Consider the following 24,934-nt stretch of genomic DNA (forward strand, 5'->3'; position numbering starts at 1 on the left):
AAAGACTGAGCTCTATAAATTGGATACCGCGAGGAAAGAAGGTTTAGGCGGCAAGCAGAAAGAAAGTGGTTTGAAGAGGCGGAGGAATGAGGTTAAGTACACAAGCACACAGGCGAAGAAACAAAAGATGTCTTACGCATCGCTGACGCCGCTTTCTACCGAACGCAATTTAGCCAAGAGTCTTTACCTCCTTGGCTGGCACAAAAGGCTGGAACTAACAACAATATGCGGAGTCGGACTTTTTCGACTGAGTCAAGCGCAGGACATGAAACAGAACCTACCGCACGGAGCACCTTGATCACTGGATGCCGTAGTTTTGATCAGTAATGCAAATATTCATGACTGACATTGTGTCGTTGCCGAAATACGGCAGGGAACGGCCCGAAAGAGGCCATCGAGGATACACCGCCGTCTTCACTACATCAGACCGCATTGCCACACCGCGTTACAATCCATTAGCACTGTGCCAGTTCACTCCCACAAGACCACCGATTGTCTAGGATCACAACACGCTTGTCCCATAGAACGTAACTACGTTTCTACATACAAAATCTACCCAGTTACGATCCCAGATGTCAACTTTTGTGGTTTTGTCTGCGCCACCATTCCTGTTCAGCTCCATGTTCGATATATCTCTTGTTATCAAGAGCGATACATACGTAGAACACTCGTGCTAAGAAAAAAGTCATGACTTTGAACCATCACTATAGTACGGTCAAATGAGTTCGTTGCAGAACATCATTCTCCCACCAATAGGCTGTTCCGATGATTGTATGAGACTGGTAAATTCTCGTCAGCTCAAACACCACTGTTTTGGGCTACTTTTGACCAAGACCGCAACCGGCGTCTTTCATAACTCGTCTACGGGAGTCTGCCCGACCTGTTTGACATGGGCGAACTAGACACCAGCGCCAACTAATTAATGCTCGGTCGGTAAATCTCTGCATTGAGATCATTAACTACAAACATTAGATCATAATCTACGTAGTGTTGGCAGGCCTGACTTCGGAAGTAACTTCAGAAATTATGGACCGCTGGCTCTCGGCACCGGAGTGGCGGAATCCTACGGAGTGTTACTGGTGTTGTCACCAGGTATATAAGGAGCACTGAGTATCTATGCTTCCAGATCAACTGCAACATCCTCTCTGATTATTTGTCCTTCATCAAGATGCAGATCACTATTGTTACTCTCCTCTCTCTTGCTGCTTTCGCGTTAGCTGCTCCTCAGCCTGCTCCACAAAGGGATCTTCCTCCTTTTTGCAGCAGTGGAGGTGAATGTGCTGGCTGGTGTGGACCCAATCGTACCCCATACTGCGAACTTTACCCGGATAGGTAGGTCACATAACCGTCTCCAGATACAATCTTTACTAAAGGGTTTACAGCAGTGGAGATCGCTGCGTCTGCAGTGGTTAGAAAGCGTGAAAGGAAACTGGTAAATATTCAACGCTTGGCCTGCGAGACAATTCTAATTACCTAGTTGGACACACAGTGCGAGTATTTACGCACATGTTAAGCTCAGAGGTGACAAGCGATATAAGTGGATCAGGGAATTCTGAAATTTTACAGATACGCTCATGCTTGTCGCTTCGTAATTGTGATTATGAAGGTTACCCAAAACATATAGAACGCTGTCTACATTGTCCCCAAAGAAGCCACCAACCATGCTCTGTAGATCCTAATCCCAATTTGATCCCTTCAGTGCAATTCGTCATCTCACTCTTCTTTTCTAGCTCCCCACAATCCTTGCCTAATCTGTACGTCAGAATTAGAACCCCCTTCGAGGATGAATATAGCAGACATGGCTGCAGTCGAATCGCGGAAGTCTTATCCTTATAGCTTCGAATTGGCATGCTTTTTCCACAGCGGACGGAAGGAGTCTTCAAGCGGGCTATCGCGTCGCCCAATCCTCTCCTTTGTTGTTTCAAATAGTCGAGGTAGACCAGTCTGCTCGAATGGTACTCCATCTCGCACCATAGCAGCTAAACCTTTGCTCGATAGCAGAATCTGCGGCATCCCATGGCCATTGAACCCAGCAATAATGAACTGGTGCGGTTTCTCCGGTACTGCACCAATATGGGGCATGAAGTCTGAGCTGTAGCCCATGACTATGAAGAGTGTCAGTTGCGTAAGTGCGAGAGGCTTATCAACTCACTACCAGTCCAAACCTTCTTCGTTTCGGCTTGCGTTTTCTCCCACCCACTGAAATAGCGCTGCATGTATCCATCAAAGTATGATGAGGCTTCATCAACAAGCTCATCATCGCGCACCGTGTTGAACCAGCGCTCGGGTTTATGCCAGAATCGCTGCCTCGCGCCTCCAACAATAATGCTTCCGTCGGTTCGGGGAATGAGATAGTCGTAATTTCGAGAATCAAAACGGATGGCGTATGTGTTATTGAGATGTGGCGTTTGTCGCTTCTGCGGACTTTCGATATGACTGCACACGCCACGAATCGGCGTGATACTCCGTGCATACTCCGGTAGAACTTGACTAGTGTAGCCATTAGTGGCGTGAATTACCTTCCTGGCTTTGATCGCACCGCGTGGTGTCTGAATCGTCCACCGGCCAGTCTCGTCTATGACATCGGACACAGAGGCGACCGGTGTGTTTGCTTGTACGTTCAACTTATAGTCCTGCTCAAGCAGCTTCGCTAATAGTTGATGCACCATCTTTCGCGGCCACACGTGCGCTGCGGTGAAGCTGAAGGCACAATGCGCACCCTTCACACCAGAAATCTTCATAGTTCTGTTAGCATATGTTTCAAATATCCCTACAGAGAGCAAGCATACGCACCCTTTCGGCATCTTTCTCAGGAATGTAAGCCACGTCTCTCAAGTCAATCGTCTTCTCTCGCCTTAGCTTCTTCCACGCCTCAGTTGTTTGCCGCGCATGCTCAGCATCCAGATACACATCAATCGCTCTCGTGAGATGGAAGTCGCAGTCTAGCCCCTCAGTCTCAACGAGGTCTTTTACCGCAGACACGTTCGCCGCTTCGAAAGAAGCCACCTCTGCCGCGGCGCTCGTGCCGTACATGGAAACATATTTCGACACGTTGAAGTAGAGATCCGGCTTCACGTGCCCGCCGTTGCGACCTGTAGCTCCAGAGCAGATCTTACGAGCATCGAGGATAAGAACGGATGGTGATGCAACTGGAGAGGATGATGTAAGGATATGGTAAGCTGTAGCCTAGTAGAATGTGGTTAGCACGTATAAGTATAGGATGGAGTCTGTGATGAACACTTACAACTCCAGCAAACCCCGCACCGATTATGACAATATCTGCTTCACTAGGAAGATCATCCGTGGTACGTAGATTATCGTTAGGATCAGATTCTGATGTCCAAAATGATTGCACGGGGGTTGAGACCGGTGTACGGTCAGTTGCCATGTTGAGGTACTGGTTCTATGCCGTCTTGACAGACTCGTTGTTGAACTCCTATGATACTAGCAGTCAGGATGATATTCTTTTCACACTACCATCTGGGATGCTGTTGGAGAGTTGTGGTACGGTACTACTCCGACAGCGGTATAGCAGTACAGCGGTACGTACGTATGCGCCTGACGAAGCACGGAGACGGCCGCGGCGTAAACCGCGCGCACACCTCCCCCGCTTCCTGAGCGTCTCCTGCGTGTGTAATCTCCTACGGTTCTTCTTGGCTGCGTATGTTGATCCTTATCGACAAGAGTGGGATGTTGTCGATAGCGGACATGCTTTGCCGAAGTGCAGATCGACAAGGGGGTTTGCTCGCTTGTTTTGAGTGATCATGCATGTCGGCGCCCATCCAGTACACAAAAACATCTAGTGGCGTTCTGGGCGAATCCTTCTGCTCCACGATCACTTGGCATGACTATGAGGTGTTCGATATTGCGGTAGTAACCTAGTCGAGGTGCGTATTCCCATATTACTATGCTTCGAACCAATACCAGCTTACCTTGAGTTGGCGTCGGACGCAGATATAATCCCGCGTGCCATCTCAGTGAAAGAATCTGCCGTGACGTCCATTTCACCAAACAGATTGTCGCAGCGAATCTTCTCCCAGATAGTGCAGTATGCAGCCTTGAATCTGTTGTTTGGTTAGCTGTGATAGAACAGGCATCGATTTGATTGTGGAAACTTACCCATGAATTTTGGCAGCCGCTACATCCCAATTATGCGCAGCGGCAAACCATTTCTCATCGCTGCCCAGCTTTTCCATCATCATCTGATATACCTTCGGATCCGGTTTACCGATCTTGGCCGTGTCGCACGAGATGAAGTTCTCCTTAGGCATGGGTATACCATTGTGCGTGAAGTAGCCTCCGACACGCTCCACATCTCCTGCTGTCAACGCCCAGACCGTGAACCCAGCATCCCTCAACATCTGAAAGCATTCTGCTACACCAGGTCGCGCCTCGAGCTTCTTGTACTGCTCCAGAATGTACTTCAGATCTTCGTCGCTAGCGAACACATGGGGTTCTTCGATACCGGACATGTATAGCATACGATAGAACAGGCTGCTAAAGATGTCACGGAACCCAATATAACGGCCATTCATACTGAGGTAAGTGTACTCTCTTTCGGTGACTTCGATCCACAGGTAACCGAAGAGTCGTGGTTTAATGCCTTCGGCACGCATCTTGTCGCCCAAGCGGTGGTCAAGAGCATCGAAGATTGCATCATAGGAGACACAGGTGCCAACAATGTCGAACACCACGTGCTTATTGGGTGTGCGCATTACGACAGTGTTGCGTGTTGAAGGTATTGGGCTTTCGATCGGGAGTTTGGAATTTCTCAAAATGGGTGATAGTAAGAGTTGATAATAGATCCTGCTCGCATGTCAACAATGCACCATCTGGGTAACTATAACGAAGCATCGGGGTGTGCTATAACGATATCGGAGCATACCTGTGCGAGGTTTTGGGCATGATAAGCGCTGCTCCACTCAAAGCTTGGCCAGGTAGGGGCCTTGCCTTGGCGAAGTCTGCATCAACCCAGCATCACTGCGGGGACCGACTACTCACAATCCTGTCCAAGATTTCTGAGGTTGATAAGAACAGATAGGAACCGGGATGCTGGATTGACGACTATCTGGCTTAGCAGATATCGGATGATGATAAGCACAAAATCTTGGAGAGTGTCATGCGAACAGGCATCCGGGAGTGTGCAGCCGCCAACATGCAAGTATATGTTTTGAACCCAATGCTTGTCTCGGTCGGCTGAATTCTCTGCTCGTCTGTTATCCCCTCCAAACGACCTGTTACTCTCATCTCTCCATATAGGCAATCATGACCATGACGTCCAAGAATGTGGAAGCACCGAGGATGACACTGAGAACCCCCTCTATACCAGACGACGAGAAGAGCAGCCCGCAGATACAACATGGAGAGGTCGAAGATGCAGCAATCGTAGCTGCACTACAAGGCTATGTGCCAGGTACCGCGGAAGAGAAACGTTTGGTACGAAAGATTGACTTCGTATTGCTTCCAATCCTTTGGTGGATGTACATCCTTGCGCATCTCGACAGGAGCAACATCGCCAACGCCAACGCGGCGGGTATGAGCGAGGATCTTGGACTCTCTGACAACCGTAAGCGTCTGAATGCAGCATACTAAAAGTGTAAGCTGACAACATATAGAGTATGCAATGCTTGTATCACTCTTCTTTGTGGCATACGTCATCTTCGAGGTTCCTTCGAACATGATACTGATGAAGGTGAAGCCTTCGATCTATTTATGTATGTGTGCTCAATGAGGTAGAATGTGCTATGGCAGAACTGATGGATATTAATTTAGCCACGATCGTGTGGGTTTGGGGATGTGTTGTTCTCGGGATGTCACAAACCAAAAGCGCGACAGGTTTGCTTATTGGACGCTTCTTTCTCGGAGCTATCGAGGCGGGGTTGTATCCAGGCGCGCTGTTCATTCTTACTTGCTGGTACACGAAGAAAGAAGTCGGTATGTACGCCATTGAATGTTCATGACATGAGCCATTGACCGAATCTCCAGGCAAGCGCTTTTGCATTTTTTACACGTCGGGCTGCGTATCTCCCGCACTGGGTGGCATCATGGCAGGCGCAGTAATATCTAGCCTGGACGGCGCTCGTGGGATTCCGGGCTAGCGTTGGTTGCTTGTCATAGAGTCCGCAATTACGATTGTCTGTGGTTTCGGGTGTGAGTAGTCTCCACGTCAATTACGTTGACGCTGCTGACTGCCTCCTCACATCAGTGTATTTCGTTCTTCCCAACTGGCCGATTGACTCCAAGATGTTGTCGCCGGAACAGCGCCTTCTTGCTCATGTCCGCATTCTCCGCGATCGGGACGAGTCGTGGGATACCGAAGAAAAGGCCCTTACGCCACTACAGGCGTTCCTCGCAGTGATCAGAGATGGTCGAACCTATCTTTTTCTGATCATCTATACGGCGAATTGTTTGGCGCTGACCGTGTCTTACTTCATTCCAACCATGCTCAGAGGAATGGGCTATACGAGCACTAGTGCCCAGTGGATGACGGTACCCATTTGGAGTTGCGGCGCGGTATTTCAGCTCTTTTGGTAAGTAGCTATCATGCAAGAACGAGCTAAAAGATACTGGCTAATCGCATGTCCGCTGTATAGGTCATGGACTTCGGACAAGACCCAAGACCGAAGATGGCACAATGCTGGCCTGCTTGGGTTTGCTGGAATCGCTGCACTAGTAGCTCTCCTCGTCAGCAATAATGCGGTCAAGTATGCTATGTTGTGTGTCCAGACTGGCGCGATGTACACAACAATACCTCTGATTCTCAACTGGACCAGCGAAGTTCTGTCTCAGCCAACACGTAAGCGATCTATAGCTATCGCGTTGGTGAACTCGTTTGGTCACACGAGCTACATTTACGGAAGCTTCCTGTGGCCCAGCGCCGAGGGGCCACGTAACCTAAAGGGATTTGCCGTGTCATCTGCCGTCTTGTGGTTTGGCGTCTTGGTGGCTGCATTGATGCCAGTGATCGCGAGTTACCTACCAAAGCCGCAGCCTGACGTAATGCTGCATGGACAAGAGTTGTTTGTTGCTGGTGAGGAGAAGCTCGAGAAGCAGGACAAATGATCTTGTCGTACAAGAGCGAAGAGAATGTAGGAAGATGTATACGATGCAAGAATAACCGAGTGACGCAAAAGTGAGGCCGCGATCGTGGAAGGGAGATTCGATGGGCCAGGGTCAGGTACGTACCGAGGTCCCGGCTTCTGCGCGGAAGGCGCGATGTAGATCCGCGCCCCAAACCGGTAAAGTCTGTTTTCTCCTGATCTAGACGTCCTTTCCTGCATTCTGCAGGCTTACTCAACGACCGTGAGCGTCGCGCTGTCGCAAAGCTCGTATTTGAACCTTGCGAATAACATTGGCTTCATCTTATTTTTGCATCTTGTGTTCAGACGTATCACTTACGAGGATCATGCCCATCACGCGCTGAATTGACACGACCTCAACGAGTGTCCGTACAACGCACGGCAATGCCATTGAGAATTGTCTCCATCACCCTAATATGCTTGCTTTTGTTTAGGTTGGCTTGAATCCGTAGCCCAAGGTTACCCAGTGTAAACCTCATGCGTTCATTGATTCAAGATTAGCTTTGGATAGAATTGGAAGCCCACTCAAAGCTGACTGTCTCTAACAGAGAGAGAACTCTCTTCGAGGATCAATGAATTTTGACTACGTGGCTACCATGACTAAAACCTTGTTTACTCCGCCAGTTCACACACCACATTCCCCGTGAACATCAAAGCTGTAAATAGTCGCTTCTTGAGGCAGCACGCGCTGCATCTTGCACAGCACTTCGGCCCAGTAGAGTTAAGCGCATGTTGAGCACGAGTGCTGCCCTCCATGTGAAACACATTCTTCCGGTCGAATCCCCCAAAAATTGCCACGTCCCGTGTATCATCCTACGTTCAAGCGCAGACTGCATGACAATGGAGCTTTGCCGCGAACGATCATCACGCTACGGGCCGTTTGAACAACGAAAATCTCCCCCCGTTGAGTTCGGGACTCACTCTCTACCCTGTTGTTGGGCATCAGTAATTTTGTGATCCTCAACAGCACCCTCTCCGCACTCGGGATGTCATGCCAGACTAGTGTCTCTGAAATCAGATGCACTCTCATTGGAGCTATGTGTCTTGAGTTGCCGGCTGGGTCTATGAACACTGACGATCGCTCAGCAGTACAAGTGCTTGGACGGTCGATAACTACCTAAGCAGGTAACGCACAGTGAACGTACACGTGCGCCACTGTACTTCATCTTGGAGTCTCGGGCCTTCTACATCACCAATGACTCCAGAATGGCTTACTATTGCCACTTACCTCGGCCACTCACTGCATACACTTACCCTTCTCATCTGCCGACCCCAACAATCATAGGGCTGACAAATACGAGCCGTTTACTTCCTGGAAGAGGCACACAGTCATGTCGAAACAAACACATGCCTTTGTGGCCTGGAAAGCCTTTCTCTACACAAACGTTGCCAAGAAGGCGCGTAAAACTTCGTTGACCAGATAGTGTGCTTCTAGAAATAAGCATCAATTTCGCATTTGCTTATACGATATACAGGGTCGAATCTTATACCATGCACCTAGTAGCCTCAACTACCGAGACCCCCAGGTGTACAAAGTTTATAATAGGTCCGAACTTTGAGGCTCTGGTGCTCACGGGTATCAGGGTCCCCCAGCGTCGGGCTTATGGGTTCAACACAGGGACGCACATGGATTACCCATCTTGGCGAAGGATAGGGCAACGGTGATACAAGACAGAGCACCTCAGCGAAATATATAATGTAGCTCGGGTAATGTGGGTTTCTGCGTTGCTCATCGAAGACTACTTTTTCATTCTCTATCATGTCAAACGACACCTTTTCAGGCGGCTTATTGGCCGACTATCCCGCCGCCGCTCAAGGCGCAATAGCAAGCGACTATGTGCTACGCTGGAAGCTCGTCGGCGCTCTTTTTGTCATGCTCGTTGTCTCTCAAGTTACTAAGATGATCTACCGCGCGCACATCGACCCTTTGCGAGCTATACCAGGGCCTTGGATCAGTTCAGCATCATCAGCCTGGATTCGCTGGCAGCGATGGCATGGCAGATTGTCCTTTGAGGCAGACAAGCTCATGACTAAATATGGGCCCATTGTTAGGATCGCTCCTAACCTTGTTATACTCAACGATTCCGAGGCAGTGGAGAGAATCTTTGTAAGAAAAGACCTTGACACTTCGCCAACATCCATCCGAGCCTTGCGTGTAGGCGGTCATGACTGGACCGTTACATACCCACAACACCCGATTGCTCGCCAGAGACGACATCCAGTCATGATCGCCACCACCACGAAGAACATGAAGCTCTGGCATGACGTCTTCGTGACCAACATCGAAGCCATGGTTCGCGATCTCGCAAAGTCAGACGGCGAAAAATCCGAAGACATCGTATACCACCTGCGCATAGCCACTCTTAAGAACTCTCAAGTCGTCATGGGTGGTTCGGGAGTTGACCTTGACTGCAGCGACTTTCCCCATGTTGTCGGCGAATACAACTTCCTTGTCGTCTGGCGTCTCTGCCTTCCAGAATGGTTGTTCGCATGGCTTCAGTACGGTCCTTTCGCGCACCCACGGTTCCGGGTACGATCTAGTGACAAGCTATTCGACTTGGGCGCAGCGCTGTGTAAACAAGCCGCTGAAGTGAGCGAAGAGCCAACTGACAACGTATACAAGCTATTCACTGCACCAGACGCCAAATACCCCGTCGAGCAATCGTGGACAGATCCAGAGATTGGTGCAGAGATGGCGGGACAGGTACTCGCTGCCACTGAAACGACTTCATCAGCTCTCGCTTTCATATACTACGAGTTAGCGAAGAACCCGAGCCTTCAGGAAGAGCTATACAAGGAGGTAGCCGCTCATGAGGGTTATGAAGAGCTTGACTCGTTGAAACTCCTCGATGCATGCATTAAAGAGGGTCTGCGCTTCCGCCCACCTGTCGCTCTCACAGGTTCACGCCTCGTCCCCGCTGGAGGTATCAACGTCCTTGATTATCACCTCCCTGCCGGTACTGTTGTGACTACACAATCTCTTAGCATGTCTCGTCAGCGCCCCGATCTCTTCCCCGACTTCGATACCTACAACCCGCGACGCTGGCTCGTCGAGGACGAACATAGCGCCGAGCGTCGGAAGATGCTTGTGCCTTTCGGTGTAGGAGCGAGGCGCTGCCCAGGAGGAAATATGGCGACCTATCAGATGAGACTCATCTTGGCGGCGACATTCAGAGCGTTCAGAATCGAACTTGCACCTGAGACAACACCAGAGAAGATGGCGCCGTTCGAGGCAAACGGATACCGAAGTAGGCATGATCGATGCGATCTGATGTTCAAGCCTAGGACTGCGTGATGATTTTGGTGTAAACATCGATCGTCCATTGTCTTGATGATCGTCCTGATGATACTTGTGTTACCCAAGCGAAGATTTTCAGATGCGTGGATGGCTTCTGGCGCTCATAAGCAAGCATGCATAGTTTTCCTTCTGCGTTCATTTGGAGTTCTTAGATAGGTAGCGTCAAGATTACTCGTCATCAATCCTCATAAGCTGTCGCGGAGCATAATTGAAGACCCATGTCTATAATCGAATAGGTCGTTTGTATTCTATATCGGATGGAATTGTACCCGCGATAACTTGGGCGAGTAGCATGTTGTGAGGTGGCTGGCGACCAGATGACAAGCTTCCTGACATGTATCAGGGATGACGCGTACCTACTGACGTCATCATCCCACCTGTACCTTTGAACCTAGGCAGTTTGAAACCACCACATACTCACGCTACACGTGGACATGGCGAAGTCGAGACAAGACACAAACAAGGAACTTTTCTTGCTGCTCGTGCATCGCCAGGGCATACGCTTGCGGCTGCGAATCCGCCTGGTGGAATCCCCAGAAAGCGGGGAGACGTGGCTGCGGTCTGCGGCGCTTCCGATAGGGTCTCAAGTCGCATCTTGACGCATCCATCGAATCGATCTAGAAACCTCACATATTTTTCAGAATTGTAGATCGGCCAGGCCCACGTACATCGCATACGCAGCTGCACTGGTACCTAGACAGCACACTCACAGCCGCAACCGCTCTGTACCCGTCCGGGTCCTTATCTACAAACGCCACAACCGTATTATCCCGCATCATCGTGCGTGTGATCTGCAAGTGCAATATTTCAGACGCACCATATGCATCACCTGGAGCTTAACGAAAGCTTGATAAAGCTTGGAAAGCTTGGTCGCATGCTTGCAAGCCCATGACCACTGCTGCGACATTCCGGCCGATGTGCCCGACGGTTCCTGGTCGAGAGCTAATGATTGGAGCGCTTGGAGTTGGGCAGGTAGGTTTGCTGCTTCGAGGTGGGTGTGATGCATGCGTTGGTGGAAAGCACGAAGGTATATATGCCGCCTCATCGTCACTTCAAGCAAAATAATTACTCATTTCCAATTCTCCATTACACCAGTGCTACAACACAAATCTGCTGAATTAAACCTACACTACCATCGACTGAGCAATCTAGTAACAACATGGCATCTCTACAGCGTCTCGCTGTTCAGCGTAGCCCTGCCTACAAGCCCGCTGGGGTCAAGAGCTATGTCTACGCGATGACAAAGTGTAGGTGACCTGTTACATTCTCTCTTAAGTTCTGAACTGACATGCGCAGATGGCTTCCATCCGACCAAGCCAGGCCCATATTTCCAAGCCAAGGTCATGTCACAGCAAGGCAAGTTTGGACGAGTCGGCGGCCGCATGCGATCACACTACGTCTTGAGGAAGCGGGAGCAAACGTCAGCACCGGGTGGTGCGCAGAGCAAGGCCGCAGCCCCAAGCGATGGAGGTGGAGCTGAGGGCGAAGTGCCCGCTGAAGACATCCAGAACGACTCATTATATCTCTGCGAAGTCGGTGTCGGAACACCTGAACAGAAGTTGTACTTGGATTTCGATACAGGATCTTCGGATCTTTGGGTATGTGAGCCCATCTAAGTTCTCGTGATATATGCTAAGACGTACAGGTCTGGTCCACTGAGCTTCCCAAGAACATCCTCAGTTCTGCCAATCCCTCGAACCAGCAGGTCGCTTTCGACCCCTCCAAGTCAAGCACATTCAAGAAGCTTGATGGCGAGACCTGGAAGATCTCATACGGCGACTCTTCATCAGCAAGCGGTGATGTAGGCACCGATGTTGTGGATCTTGGTGGCCTCAAGGTTGAGAACCAGGCTGTAGAGCTCGCAAAGGAGCTTTCGCAGCAGTTCGCACAGGGAAATGGTAGTGGACTGCTCGGATTGGCGTTTAGCTCCATCAACACTGTTTCTCCAACTCCGCAAAAGACGCCAGTCGACAACATCATCGCACAGAAGACGGCCAAGGAGCAGCTCTTCACGGCATACCTTGGCAGCTGGCGTGATGCGAACGAAGCTGATAAGGGAGAAGTAAGTTCCATCCTTCACATGTTTGCGTTCTTTGTTTAACATGCCTACAGAGCTTCTACACCTTCGGCTTCATAGACCAAGACGTCATGACCGCCTCTGGAGCCTCCGAGCCCAACTACGCTGATGTTGACAACAGCCAAGGCTTCTGGCAGATCCAGTCTACATCAGCCACCATCAATGGCGAGACTGTCAACCGATCCGGTAACACTTCCATCATGGACACTGGTACCACGCTCTGCTTGGTTGATGACGCTCTTGTGGATGCTGTCTACAAAGCTATCCCTGGCGCCCAGTACGACCAGAACAACCAAGGCTACGTCTTCCCTGCCTCTACATCCGCGGACGATTTGCCAGAGATTAAGCTCGCCATTGGAGACTCCATGGTGACATTCCAGAAAGAAGATCTGGGCTTCGCCGATGCCGGAAATGGTAACGTGTACGGAAGTATTCAGAGCAGAGGATCCATGGACATGGATATCTACGGCGATGCCGTATTGAAAGCCATGTATGCGGTAAGTCATCATGAATCTACTTAGATCAGTGAAGCAGTACTGACTAGGCTTCTAGATCTTTGATATGAACAACGGTTCGCCGAGGTTCGGATGGGTGCAGAGGAAGGAGGCGACACAAAACACGACCGCTCCTCCATCGCAGTAGATATCGATGTGCACTTGCCAAGGACGATAATCGTGCGCAGGGCAGGAGGCAGGACTATCGCCGTTTGGTGTCCAGGATTATGTGAATGTTCGCAATAGGCTTTCATGCAGCAAATGCTACGCCCCAATGAACAATAGTATCTTAAGACGCATTTGATGGAGTTTCTTTCGATGCTATGAGTTTCCCCACATCCCTCAAATCAGGTATAGCATCTGCGTCTTTGTCGTGAGTGTCTTCCACTCTCTGCATCCACTTTCTACAAAACGTCTGGAGATCCATCTGCGCATCGCTCTGCATCGAGACTCGGTCTTGCAATCGCTCGCAATCGTCCTCTGGGTGACTGCGACTCATGGATGATAGTCTGATGCCCATCTCCACAGGCCTGCGCCACGGTGGACTCCCGATAGTGAAGGAACTCCAACGTAGGCGCGCCAACTTTTGCCTACAACTATGCCGAAGGCAAACGGGTTCGTCTGTTCGGTGGAGAAGGTGCCGAAGGTGTCGAAGAGAAGGCACTGATGAAGCGATGCAACCGACTCCTATTTCGACGTTCGAACAAAGTATTATATGGGCAGCCCAAACTAACCATCACATTAGCATTCGTGAACAAGATGACTTCAAGGTCTATGGTGTCAAAGCGCACACGGTATGTCTTTGCCATCCTCATACTTGTTAATATAAGGAATCCGAACAACTGTGATGATAGACGCCCTTGGTGAGGTCAGCCATCGGCAGCAGGGCAATATGTTTGCTATTGATTAGATCGATTGACTTACACGGAGGCAAACGATAGCAATCCTAGAGCCTGCAACTTCCGTTTCCTTTTCATATGCGTATCCCACAGGATGATGGCTGGCACAACCACAAGTCCAAAATCCGTTACGATTGTCGAAACAGTAGCAACATGGCCGAGAATGACAAAAGTAGATATCGGTGCGCATTCTCCTTGCCGAGTCCATGTCGCACTGACTGGACGACAGTATAGCAGGACGCCGACGAAGGTTATAAAGAAGGACGCCCATGTCGTAGCTAGTAGCGCATATATGGCGGTGCGCAGTCTGGGCTGTGTCGCGGTGACGTAGAAAATCGTCGTGCAGATCGAGGACTTGACTGTCGCGAGCGCGGTCACATACATGAGGATCCAGATGATGTAGTACTTTATCGCCTCACTTGAGTGCCATGCATCGAGGTGCTTGTCGCGTCTTCCAATACCGACGACGAGGGCTCTTATTGTCAAAGAGATAGCAACAGTGTAGAATGCCTGGCACCTCGAATGAGCAGATACTCGCAAAGGATATGCTCCTGTCCCACCTCCTGTGTAAGAAGTAACTTACAGCACCGGCAATCATGAAGCCATCATCCAACCTGAAAAGGCTTCTTGAAAGCCTTACATAGGTTCTCAAAGAGATGGCAATCAGGGATAGCCCAAGGAAGGTACACGATATCACCATGATGGCGGTTGTTAGACCATCGAGTCGGGAATATTCCCCTTCCAGGTCAGCTTCCGCAGACACAAATGGCGACAACATTGGGTAGGTAGACTCATGTCCACCATGAGAAGGAGGTTGCTGGTTAACATATTGACGTTGAAGAAGCTGACTCCAATCACAGGATATTAGGTTTACCAGCACTCGGCGGCTCCGCTTCTACAGGCTAGCTTGATTCGGTGACTCGGCTCGAACATGAAGTTAATATCGCATCAACTATACCAAACTCGGAGAATTCTGATCAGATCAAAACTTCGACGTTGGGTTTCTTCGGTTACTCTTGCTGCACAGACATGTCAGGCTGCCATCTAACCCATACATTTGGAAAGTAAAGCGCGCGATGTCGATTGTGGTGACAGACTAAAGCACTGCTATTCGTGGTGATCCACTAAACTGATTCTAAGGTCTTTGATCTCCCAGGATGCTACCGCATCAAACGATCGTTACTCTTACACCTCTGTTCGCCTTCGTCATGGGCACGAACATGTCGTGATCGTATGTTACGTCCTCCTCAGTAGTATCCGACAATCGCATCTGCGGTAGAACACGCAGCACCAATGCAGCCAGACACAAATTAAGCTCACATAGAGCCAAACTGCAAGATTGATGTTAGAAACCACCTGCCAGATCCACATGAATGTGTTGCACTTACTTCATTCCCAAACAAGAACGACTTCCCTTCGAAAATGTCAACATGCTACGCTCGGCTTCTTTTCTCCTGTTGTTGTTCTCGTTTAGCCATCGCTCAGGAGCAAAGGCGTAGGAATCGGGAAAAGCGCGTTCGTTATGGTGTGTGACGTAAGCTGACATGCCGATGGCATAGCCCTTGGGAAGTACATATTGGATGGACTTCTTGTTCCATTCTCCACGGTAGAGTAGGTTTTCTTCAGTGGGCACACGCGCAGTACGGCTAGAAACGCCATAGGACAGTCTCAAGCCCTCCTGGATGACGGCTCCAAGATAAGGCAGCGTTTCCAATACAGGCCATGATAGATGTCTCGGGTCATCCACAACAGTTTTTAGCTCTGCGGTGAGCTTAGCAAGAATCTCCGGCTTGGTTAGTAGATGATAAGTCATGACCGCCAACGCCCAACTTGTAGTTTCCGTTCCAGCACCCAGCACAGCCTGCGCTTCTTCGGACAAACGCTGGGGTTCCTTGTCCAGAATCTCGAGATCGGATTGCAAAAGACTCGCGAAAATAGTCGGTCGATCATACGTAATACCGGCATCCATGTCCTCCTTAGTCTTGCGTACTCTGGCTGGCAGATCAATCTGCAATGTTTTGACCATGAGTGCAATATCCTTGGGCAAGTAATCGACGAACGTCGCTGCCAACTTTGTAGTAGATTTCGTCCAAGGGAAAAAGCGGAACACAAAGACAGGACGCAAGATCGAGGCAGTTGGTTCTCTGAAATTGGGGAACCAGCCTGGTTGGTCGAGGAACCCAAAGCTCTCACCGAAGCTGTATTTGGATATGGCGTCGGCGGTAAAGCAGCTGTATGCCATGGTGACGTCGAATGGCTTGTTATCACCCGATTGTCGGAGAAGCTTATCACAGAGCTTCTGGACGTCAACATGAAGATCGGGTTCGAGTCGCGTTATCATTGTGCGGGAGAAGAACTTTGCTAGGGGGATGCGGCGAAGGCGGTGGATGTTGTGGTCTACGGTTCCAAAACCGGATTCTCCAAGACTGTGCAATTGTCAGCTGGAAGTCATGGATGAAAGATATACGAGAGACTTGCGCTGACCCATTGATCTGGTGTACAGGCTTGTCGCGCTTTCGGCCACCGACGGCGTAGATTTCGTCAGCGAAGCTGATGTCGTCGCAGTGGACTTCGTTGGGGTTGATACGGATGATTGGTCCTGGATGCGACATCAGCTTCTATGCCTGTATTGGCGTACAATTTCTGCTTGTCTACTCACCGTACACCTTGTGCATGCGCGCGATCTCCTTTGTATAGCAGCCGAACCTAATGACATCGTGGTAGAATTCAGGCAGGTACGTCGCTGCCGCTAGTTTTGGTCCTGGGATTCCGCTCAACGGATGGAATGGCGAGATGTTGTAGATGGCCTCCAGAATCTTGTATGCGAGCCAGATACCCGCAAGACCTAGCATATAGCCCACTGGAGGAAACCATGATGCCGACTGCGAATGGACACCTTCTGAATCCATTTTGGAGAACAATGCAAGAAAGAAACCTCTGTTGTCGCGCGAGAAGGCATTGCATTTACACTATTTTCTATTCGCACAAAGAGACGACGCTATCGTGTCAAGTTGCAGGGGGGCCTGAAGCATGTCTGCGGCAGAAAATGCGTATCTAAGTGGGGTGAGGTCACTGGGCAAAGTGGAAACACGGTCAATAGACGTTAGACGTTGCGGTTGTTGCGGTTATTCGGGAGCGAGCGAGTACCGTGCAAATACCGACATGTGATCGAGTGGTAAGGCGGAACGCCATCACACAAAAGGTTGGTGTAGACGTTGGAAATGAGGGTCCAGACTTGTACGTGCGGAGTGGGGGCCGGTTTCGAGTCATGTGAGCTAGGGTTTCCGATCTGGACTTAGTCGCCCTCGAATGGACGCTGAAAGACCGGTGTGGCTATTTTCATCTCACGTTTGATATCTGAAGGGCTGTTGAGTAGCGAGCAATCGCAGTTGATGCAAGGGTGTGCCAGAAGAAAAACAGTTTGTTGTCATTCATCATGCTCGTGCGCTAGGCTTGCAAGGTCCCGTGTGTCTCATACTATGTTGACCTCGTACGTGTCATCTGGTTTTACATGTTCTAGTCCATCAATTCTCTTTATCCTGTCTTCAAGACGACCTTGGTCGAGGTGTGACCATCTTTCCTCTCGCCGCAAGCGCAAGCCAGCCTGCAATAAGGCAGGCCCCGCCAATGGGCGTAACGGGCCCCAAAGACTTGTACTTCTTGGCATCCAGCACAAGTAGGTATATGCTTCCAGAGAACATGGTCATGCCCGCAGTGAAGAGGGCCATTGCGATTGTGTTTCCCGGCGCGACGACGGAGGTCATGGTCAGGACGACGGAGTGAACAAGCTGTTGGTGTCGTTAGCAGGGTCCATGGGCACAAAGGCGAGGAGGATGCGGTGTGCGAAGAGGGGCACGCGTTGGTGAAGCGGGGAGCATATGTACCTGGTATTGAGCAGCGGTTCCCCAGTTCGCAATGAGCGCTGGATCCCTAATCCGTTGCTTCAGCCCATGCGCACCGAAAGCGCCGAGCGCAACGCTCGAAGCACCGAGCAGCGTGCCGATCGTCCAGAATGGCGACATGGAACTGTAGGTTGTGCCGTAGGATCTACTGCTGCTATAGCCTGATTCGTAGATGGGATCGTGCGATCGGGATTTGCGGGATGACGAGGACGAAGATTTCTTGGATGAAGACATAACAGCAAGTGAGAGTTGTTTGGGGTGGAGGGAGGTGGGATGGCAAGTTTCACTCAACGAAAGCCGCGGTATGCGGAGTTCCGGAGGTGTGCGTTGTCTGATTGGTCTGTGCACACAAAGACGGGAAGTGGAGCGTGTGAAGGTTGTACATTTGTGGTGGTATCCTAGATGCTGAAGTTTGCATCCCCCTATATTCTGAACGCCATAACGCCCTTCTGATGCAGATGAGATGCCGCGTATCCCATGAAAAATGCGACCAGATTGACGCGCACAACGTCCCATCTTCCGACAACTAGTCTGAGTCAATTTCCATGACTTCTCCATCTGCCTGTCTCTGTGGTGTCGCCTTCATGGCGCTTGTAGTAGCCTTCCTCTTCCCTTTCCCGCTCTTCTGTTGTGCCTGCTTTATCTCCTCTTCAGAGATCAGGGCTCCATCGACACGTAGGAAGCCCTTACCCTTGCCCTTTCCATCCATTCTGCCATCAACGTCCCGTATCCTCACGCGCAATTCTCCTTCAACCTTTTCGCCATCTCCGTTCACCCACCAACCTCCTTCATCTGACAACCGTCCATCCCAGCCCTTCTTCATGTGACCAGCTTCTTCCGAATGCCACGACCAGTCCGAGGGCAGGCACTCTTTGAGTATACTAACGGGAAAGGTGTTGAGATGTGCGAGCGTGAGATGAGTCTTCGCCTGGTCCGTGATATGAGCGGTCAGGTGGGCATTTCGCGTTGGTCGCCACACAATGAACGAGGCAGTAACCCAAAAGAACGGCGCCGCGTATTCATCAACGTGTCTGAGTAGTAAAGGCTCCGCGGGCGCATCATCATCAGAACTTGACTCGCTTTGCTGTTGAGATTGTGACTTCTTGGTTTTCGATGTTGCGGCGGTTGGTGGTGTGCTATTCAGCTCAACATCTTCGTATGCGAGGACCACACCCTTCGCAGGTGGGAAGTATGTGAGGAGTAGCGGTGATAGTACGGTCGCGCACACTGCTGAGAAGGGATCTGCGAGACATGAAGGCGGGATGCAAACGTATTGCGATATACGCTCGGTGTAGAATAAGGAAGCATCGTCGCTCTGTACTGGTGCCATTTTCGGGAGAGCGTGAGTGAATCTTGGCGCGTAGTGTGGTTTGCGATCGCGTTGTCGCAGAAGTCCTGAGCTTGGAAAAAAGTTGGAGATGTCGGCGTGTGAAGTTACCGATATGTGGGGGTCGACGCTAGGATAAATCCGACTAGCCACCACCAGCATCATGTATCAGTGAAAAGTGAAGGTAGCATAGAATCTCAATTAAATACGCTTCGTGACAGCGTGCATATCTTCTGGTATGTTTTCCGATCTATAGGCAAATCCAACGCCAAATTTTACTACACCAGATCAGGCATCATTTGCATGATGCTCATGCCGATGCTAATGTTAAGCTCGCCCAGGACCTTTGTTTTACATTTGATTTCATAGCGGAGCCGGAACCTCTCATCTTCTGGGCTTCTCTGCTTCCTTACGCTGGAGCTTGGTAACCACCCGCTGCAGAGCTGTCTTGATTTCGCCCTTCTTGAACTGCGACAAGTCGTAGTAGTTCGGTGAGATGTCCTGGCAGAGGTTAGTGTCATAATTAGGTACAAAGGTATGATGACAACTCACCAATAGCCACTCGGGCTTGACCGAAGTCACTGTGCGGATATAGTTCTTGGTTGTCAAGACAAATTCGTTGTAGATGACCCATTCACTGTCTTCAGCAAGAACAGTGCTAGGGTGCAAAAGAACATTTTGCTCGTCCTTGACGGTAATGTAGCTCTTGCCGTTGCCATCGCGTTTGGCGACTTGCATGAAGAAGCCAGCCACGAGCGCACGCTGAATGTTCTCGTAGTACTTCTTGTTCTCGAATGGTGTTGACATCAATTCGAGTTCCTCACGCTCCATTATGCGCTTGAGTTGAAGACGGACGTTGTCGGCTTGCTGCAAGGCTCGGTAGGAGAGGAAATGGTCGTGGCACCACTGCTTCGGGTTCGCTTGTGCCTCCTCGCTCTTGAATGCGTGGTAGACATTCAGCATGGTAAGCTGGTCGCCCTTGGGATGCGCAAAAAGCTCCTTCATCTCGTCTGCTCGCTTCCGGTTGTTGGCTGGGCGAACAAAGATTTGGGGTACCGAGAGTAGCGCAGTAAGCGACAAAATCTCATTCGAGCAGTAGAACTCGGGTGATGTGATGAGCATGACTGCCAAGGCGGGATCCAGGGGAAATTGCGAGGCAAGCCCTCCAAGTGTGGTGAGCTCGCCCTCGTCGTCGAGACATGCCAGGTAGTTGAGCTCCTCCAAGGCACGCATCAGCGTCTCTGGCGCAGGTGGGTCCATCAGATCAAAGTGTACCAGATCATCGACTCCGAGCTTCTTCAACTCAAGAACGGTGCTTGCCAAATTCGATCGCAGAATTTCGGGGTAGGTCTGTTCGATGAGCTCCTTCTTGAAAGCTTGCTCGGTGTAAAGACGGAAGCATTTACCAGGTCGCGTACGTCCCGCACGACCAGCTCGCTGTTGGGCTGAGGCCTTGGAGATGGGCGAAACCAGGAGAGACTCGACACGGATACGAGGGTTGTACACCTTTTGCTTGCTGAAACCAGGGTCCACAACGTAGACGATACCGTCGATAGTGAGAGATGTCTCAGCAATGTTGGTGGAAACGATGACTTTGCGCCCAGGACGGCCGCCTGGGGTGGAGGGTGGAGGCGCAGGGTTGAAGATCTTCTGCTGTTGTGCGGGCGGCAGAGTTCCGTACAGCGGGTATACCACAAGTGGCCCAGCACCGCCTTCTCGAGAGAGGTCCTGAGCCTCGAGATTTATCTTCCTGCATGCGTCCTCAATCTCTTCTTCACCGGTCAAAAACAGCAGAATATCGCCTTCGCCCTCGGTGGCGTGGATCTGAAGGACGGTTCGCAGGGCGGCTTCGACGTAGTCTCGCTCGGGCGCGGGTGTGTAGAAGACCTCGACGGGGTGGGTTCGTCCAGGAACGGCGAGCAGTGGGGCGTTGTGGAAGTACTTCTGGAACTTGGTGGCATCGAGCGTAGCACTCATGATGATGAGCTTGAGGTCGGGCCGCCTCAGAACAACCTCCTTCAGCAGGCCCATGAGGATATCGGTAGCCAGGGTTCTCTCGTGAGCTTCGTCGAGGATGATGGTGCTGTAGCGAGTGAGGTTGTGGTCGTTCATGGCCTCGCGCAACAACATTCCGTCGGTCATGTACTTGAGGATGGTGTTGGGCCCCGTCTTGTCCTCGAAACGAATGCTGTATCCAACCTCCTCGCCGAGCTCGACGTCCATCTCCTCGGCCACACGCTGGGCGACGGACATGGCAGCGACACGACGCGGCTGGGTACAGGCGACCATCTTGGCATTCTCCTGCGGCAGGTCGTCAAAGAGGACGAACTGCGGGATCTGAGTCGTCTTTCCGGAACCCGTCTCACCGACGAAGACGAGGATCTGCGACTCCTGGTAGAGCTTGAGGAACTCGTCGCGCTGCTGGTGGACGGGCAGGTCTCGCCTCTTCTTGAGGATGCTCATGTACTTGCTCGAGAGCGGGCGTCCAGTGAAGGCGTTGTTGGGGCCGTCTTCGGCGGCGTTCGCCTGCGCCGTGGTGGTGGCATGGCGCTTGAAGCCCTGGAGCCCTGTGCCGGCGCCGCTGTACTCGCTCTTGACGGGCTTCTCATCGTTCCAGTGCGCCAGGTAGGGATTCGCCGCCGCGTCCATTTTGCCTTCGCCGTTGGACTCGGTCTTGACTCGCTTGACGCGGGCACTGTCATCGTCGCCGTATTCGCGCTTCGTCATGGCAGTCATTGTGGTGGATGGGCGTCGTCGGCGCGCGTGTGAAGGGCGACTGCAATCGCCGTCCCAGAAAAAGTTATGCGACGGGCCCAAGTAGCTCCACTTACCGCGACTTCTCTAGCTTGGCGCGAACCACGACAGGCTGCCAGGCACCACAGCAGAATCCACACGCAGCCATGTAGTAAATATACATTTCTCCACCTTGGGTGGTCCCTTCTTCCTGTCCAGCGCCATACCCCAAGTCCTCACGTCCAACTTCCCCCTGTCGCGTGCGCCGCAGTATTGCATCCGCGACCTTGCTGACCCCGCGGTAGTCCGCAACATTCACCAACTTTTCTCCCGCCTGACAAAATACCCCCATATTGGCCCGAATAACCTCCGACCCTGATATGGATTACTCGGAAGGCATGGACGAGTCGTTCCCCGTCTTTTACATCGGCCAGCATGAGTCGAAGCGGACCCTGCATGTGTCGCCCGAATTGGTCCAGCATGCCCAAGATCTCGGTGTAAGTGAGTCGACGACTTGCACAAAGGACCCTGGCTGACAACCTCCAGTATGATATGCTTACTAGCACCATCACCAACGACCACTTCCAGAACCGCGTCTTGAGCCTCCTCAACTCCTACACCCAGACCCTCGCCGAGTCGCAAGACCAACCGCTGCCTTTGATACCAGCCTTGGACAACTTTGATACGCCGCTTACTCCCAACGACATCATCGGTCAACTGGTAGCTTTCACTAGCTCCTGGATTGACCTCTCTTCGCCAGACCCAATCATTTCGCATTTGTCGCGACAAGTCTTCCATCTCGAGGTTGCCTATGCTGCTTTTTGTGGTGTTACCAATCTGGTCATCCCCGGGCCGAGACTCGCCCATGGACAGACCGGCGTATCTCAGTATGCTCGGTCCATCAAGGAAGCGCTCGTCACTGGATCTTACATCCAGCTGCACATCCAGATGCCCATGGACGGAAGACAGTCAGACTCGATCAGCGACGACATGGGAGACCTAGCTCGCTTCGCAAGACAAGAGTTTGAAGCAAGCACCGAGGCCAAGAACGTTGATTCTTGGAGCTCATGGGACGCTTGGAACACCATCAGATCCATCTGCAAGTACCACAACAGATTGTCAGTCATGCTCGATCTTCCGCGTCGACTTCCATCGTTGGCTGTCCAATCACGCTGGTTCTCCGAGCCTGTAAGACTACTCAATTTGTTGGCCTCGTCTTTCCTTGTCAATGCTCGCCAATCATTTGTTCTCTCCAAAGCGCACCAGGTCTTCATATTCCGTTGCATGCGCCTACAGCGTGGACCTTGGCTACTCATCTCGGATGTCGGCCCACTACCAGGCATCGATGACCCGGATATGATAATGTCATACTCAACCGGCCATCTATCCCCTCGCACAGTAGAGGATGCACCGAGCCCTGGGGCTTCAACAATGGCCGCTCCGACTCCAGCTGAATCAGCTGAGATCGCAAAGAAGGCTCCCAAGAAGAGCAGTAGCAGCAACGACCCAACTCCTCACCTGAGCTACGTACGATACCTGCAGCGCAATCAGCCACCCAAGAGCCAGATCGAAAGGTTTGGTGGTGGGTTCCAGGACTACCTACAGAGCCCACTGCAACCCCTGACGGACAACCTCGAATCTATCACATACGAAGTATTTGAAAAGGACCCGATCAAGTATGCGTGGTACGAGCGAGCTATCGCTCAGGCGCTGAAAGATTGGCACGCCGAGAAAAGATCGACTAGTTCCGATAACGGCGCTGTTGTTGTCGCCGTTGTAGGATCAGGTCGTGGTCCTCTTGTCACACGTGCACTCAATGCCAGCGCGAGTTCTGGGGTCCCCGTCAAGGTTTACGCCATTGAAAAGAACCCCAACGCCTACGTATTACTGCAAAGGCACAACATCGAGACATGGGGAGGACGTGTCACTGTTGTCAAAACGGATATGCGAGCCTGGAAAGGCCCAACACAACCAGATGGTACTTTCGGCAAAGTAGACATTCTCGTCAGTGAGCTTCTCGGATCGTTTGCCGACAACGAACTGTCGCCGGAGTGCCTAGACGGTGTCCAGCATGTCTTGAACCCAACTCACGGAATTTCGATCCCGTCCAGCTATACTGCGCACTTCACCCCCATCGCCACTCCAAAGCTTTGGTCCGATCTGTATACTAGGAGCACCAGCGTCGACCCAAATGCTTTTGACATCCCCTGGGTAGTCATGTTGACACAATTCGACTACCTCTCCACGGAGTCCCAAGAAACAATCGCTTCCCAACAACTGAGCAACGGCACCAAGATGCAGCACTTCAACCTAGAAGCGCCACTTACACCGAACGTGCGAACAGCATGGGAGTTTACCCACCCCCTCCCGCCTTCGGTTCTAGCTCAGTCCTCGCTGCGCAAGGGCGGTTCGGCAGTAGGTGGTGGAGGCGGCTTCAGCGGCGGCGACGGCGCAAACGAACACAACCTACGCTACTGCAAGATTGCTTTCCCCATCCAGGAGCCCGGTGTCTGCCACGGTCTCGGCGCGTATTTTGAAACCGTTCTCTACAGCGGGTCTGAAGGGCCTGTGGAACTCAGCACGAACCCTGTTACCATGGAGCAGAAGAGCAAGGATATGATCTCTTGGTTTCCCATCTTGTTCCCACTCAAGGTATGTATCCGCTGGACATGACCATGTATAGAGGACGAGAACTGACGTCACGTGTAGAACCCCATGCAGCTTCCTGCAAACTCAGAGGTCGAAGTCAGTTTCTGGAGACAGACGGATGATCGCAAGGTGTGGTATGAATGGCTTGTTGAGAGTTATATGACGATCAACGGACAGAGGATACGATTGAGTGTATCTGATCTCCACTCGAGCAAGTCCAATGGCTGCATGATGTGAAAGGGATATTGATAGTGTTCTCTTAGTGTCTGCTAGATACCACTTCACCTGCGGGACAAAAAGTTGCTGATTATCTTGCTTCACCAGTTCTTCACCAGGGCCATGTTACATAATTACTTGTAACTCCACTGCGGTGCCACGACGACGGGTTTGTGCACGAGGAGCGCACTCGTGCTATGTAGCCTCACTACGGGATACCAAGTCGCTCGCACGCCAGAGTTCAGGATATCGCTTATGAT

The 24,934-nt window shown here is 51.3% G+C and overlaps 10 protein-coding genes across 10 annotated transcripts; 4 read left to right on the forward strand and 6 right to left on the reverse strand.

The window, feature by feature from the left end:
* Window positions 1-1,830: 1,830 nt before the first annotated feature.
* On the reverse strand, window positions 1,831-3,480 carry J4E82_009090 (uncharacterized protein; the record flags this gene model as incomplete). Its single annotated transcript, XM_051735318.1, has 5 exons — window positions 1,831-2,105; window positions 2,153-2,735; window positions 2,794-3,186; window positions 3,245-3,403; window positions 3,475-3,480. 5 exons carry the CDS (start codon window positions 3,478-3,480, stop codon window positions 1,831-1,833), a joined length of 1,416 nt encoding a protein of 471 aa, XP_051584908.1.
* A 448-nt stretch (window positions 3,481-3,928) lies between these two features.
* J4E82_009091 (uncharacterized protein) lies at window positions 3,929-4,715 on the reverse strand (the record flags this gene model as incomplete). Its single annotated transcript, XM_051735319.1, has 2 exons — window positions 3,929-4,064; window positions 4,120-4,715. 2 exons carry the CDS (start codon window positions 4,713-4,715, stop codon window positions 3,929-3,931), a joined length of 732 nt encoding a protein of 243 aa, XP_051584909.1.
* Window positions 4,716-5,265: 550 nt separating this feature from the next.
* Window positions 5,266-7,062, forward strand: J4E82_009092 (uncharacterized protein; the record flags this gene model as incomplete). The annotated part of the gene is made up of 6 exons (XM_051735320.1): window positions 5,266-5,566; window positions 5,616-5,714; window positions 5,773-5,934; window positions 5,986-6,056; window positions 6,118-6,530; window positions 6,594-7,062. The coding sequence occupies 6 exons, from the start codon at window positions 5,266-5,268 to the stop codon at window positions 7,060-7,062; spliced, it is 1,515 nt and encodes a 504-aa protein (XP_051584910.1).
* Window positions 7,063-8,838: 1,776 nt separating this feature from the next.
* J4E82_009093 (uncharacterized protein) lies at window positions 8,839-10,374 on the forward strand (the record flags this gene model as incomplete). The annotated part of the gene is made up of 1 exon (XM_051735321.1): window positions 8,839-10,374. The coding sequence occupies one exon, from the start codon at window positions 8,839-8,841 to the stop codon at window positions 10,372-10,374; it is 1,536 nt and encodes a 511-aa protein (XP_051584911.1).
* Window positions 10,375-11,536: 1,162 nt separating this feature from the next.
* J4E82_009094 (uncharacterized protein) lies at window positions 11,537-13,096 on the forward strand (the record flags this gene model as incomplete). The annotated part of the gene is made up of 5 exons (XM_051735322.1): window positions 11,537-11,624; window positions 11,674-11,975; window positions 12,023-12,439; window positions 12,490-12,951; window positions 13,007-13,096. The coding sequence occupies 5 exons, from the start codon at window positions 11,537-11,539 to the stop codon at window positions 13,094-13,096; spliced, it is 1,359 nt and encodes a 452-aa protein (XP_051584912.1).
* Window positions 13,097-15,015: 1,919 nt separating this feature from the next.
* Window positions 15,016-16,756, reverse strand: J4E82_009095 (uncharacterized protein; the record flags this gene model as incomplete). Its single annotated transcript, XM_051735323.1, has 4 exons — window positions 15,016-15,178; window positions 15,236-16,273; window positions 16,326-16,446; window positions 16,507-16,756. The coding sequence occupies 4 exons, from the start codon at window positions 16,754-16,756 to the stop codon at window positions 15,016-15,018; spliced, it is 1,572 nt and encodes a 523-aa protein (XP_051584913.1).
* Window positions 16,757-17,392: 636 nt separating this feature from the next.
* Window positions 17,393-17,983, reverse strand: J4E82_009096 (uncharacterized protein; the record flags this gene model as incomplete). Its single annotated transcript, XM_051735324.1, has 2 exons — window positions 17,393-17,635; window positions 17,732-17,983. The coding sequence occupies 2 exons, from the start codon at window positions 17,981-17,983 to the stop codon at window positions 17,393-17,395; spliced, it is 495 nt and encodes a 164-aa protein (XP_051584914.1).
* A 292-nt stretch (window positions 17,984-18,275) lies between these two features.
* J4E82_009097 (uncharacterized protein) lies at window positions 18,276-19,079 on the reverse strand (the record flags this gene model as incomplete). The annotated part of the gene is made up of 1 exon (XM_051735325.1): window positions 18,276-19,079. The coding sequence occupies one exon, from the start codon at window positions 19,077-19,079 to the stop codon at window positions 18,276-18,278; it is 804 nt and encodes a 267-aa protein (XP_051584915.1).
* Window positions 19,080-19,460: 381 nt separating this feature from the next.
* Window positions 19,461-21,812, reverse strand: PRP43 (DEAH-box ATP-dependent RNA helicase prp43; the record flags this gene model as incomplete). Its single annotated transcript, XM_051735326.1, has 2 exons — window positions 19,461-19,577; window positions 19,629-21,812. 2 exons carry the CDS (start codon window positions 21,810-21,812, stop codon window positions 19,461-19,463), a joined length of 2,301 nt encoding a protein of 766 aa, XP_051584916.1.
* A 377-nt stretch (window positions 21,813-22,189) lies between these two features.
* On the forward strand, window positions 22,190-24,695 carry J4E82_009099 (uncharacterized protein; the record flags this gene model as incomplete). The annotated part of the gene is made up of 3 exons (XM_051735327.1): window positions 22,190-22,306; window positions 22,356-24,461; window positions 24,519-24,695. 3 exons carry the CDS (start codon window positions 22,190-22,192, stop codon window positions 24,693-24,695), a joined length of 2,400 nt encoding a protein of 799 aa, XP_051584917.1.
* Between the last annotated feature and the right edge of the window lie 239 nt (window positions 24,696-24,934).

The sequence above is a fragment of the Alternaria postmessia genome (assembly GCF_024291825.1).
Source record: "Alternaria postmessia strain BMP 2775 chromosome Unknown scaffold_82, whole genome shotgun sequence".
In the NCBI taxonomy this organism is placed as follows: Eukaryota; Fungi; Ascomycota; class Dothideomycetes; order Pleosporales; family Pleosporaceae; genus Alternaria; species Alternaria postmessia.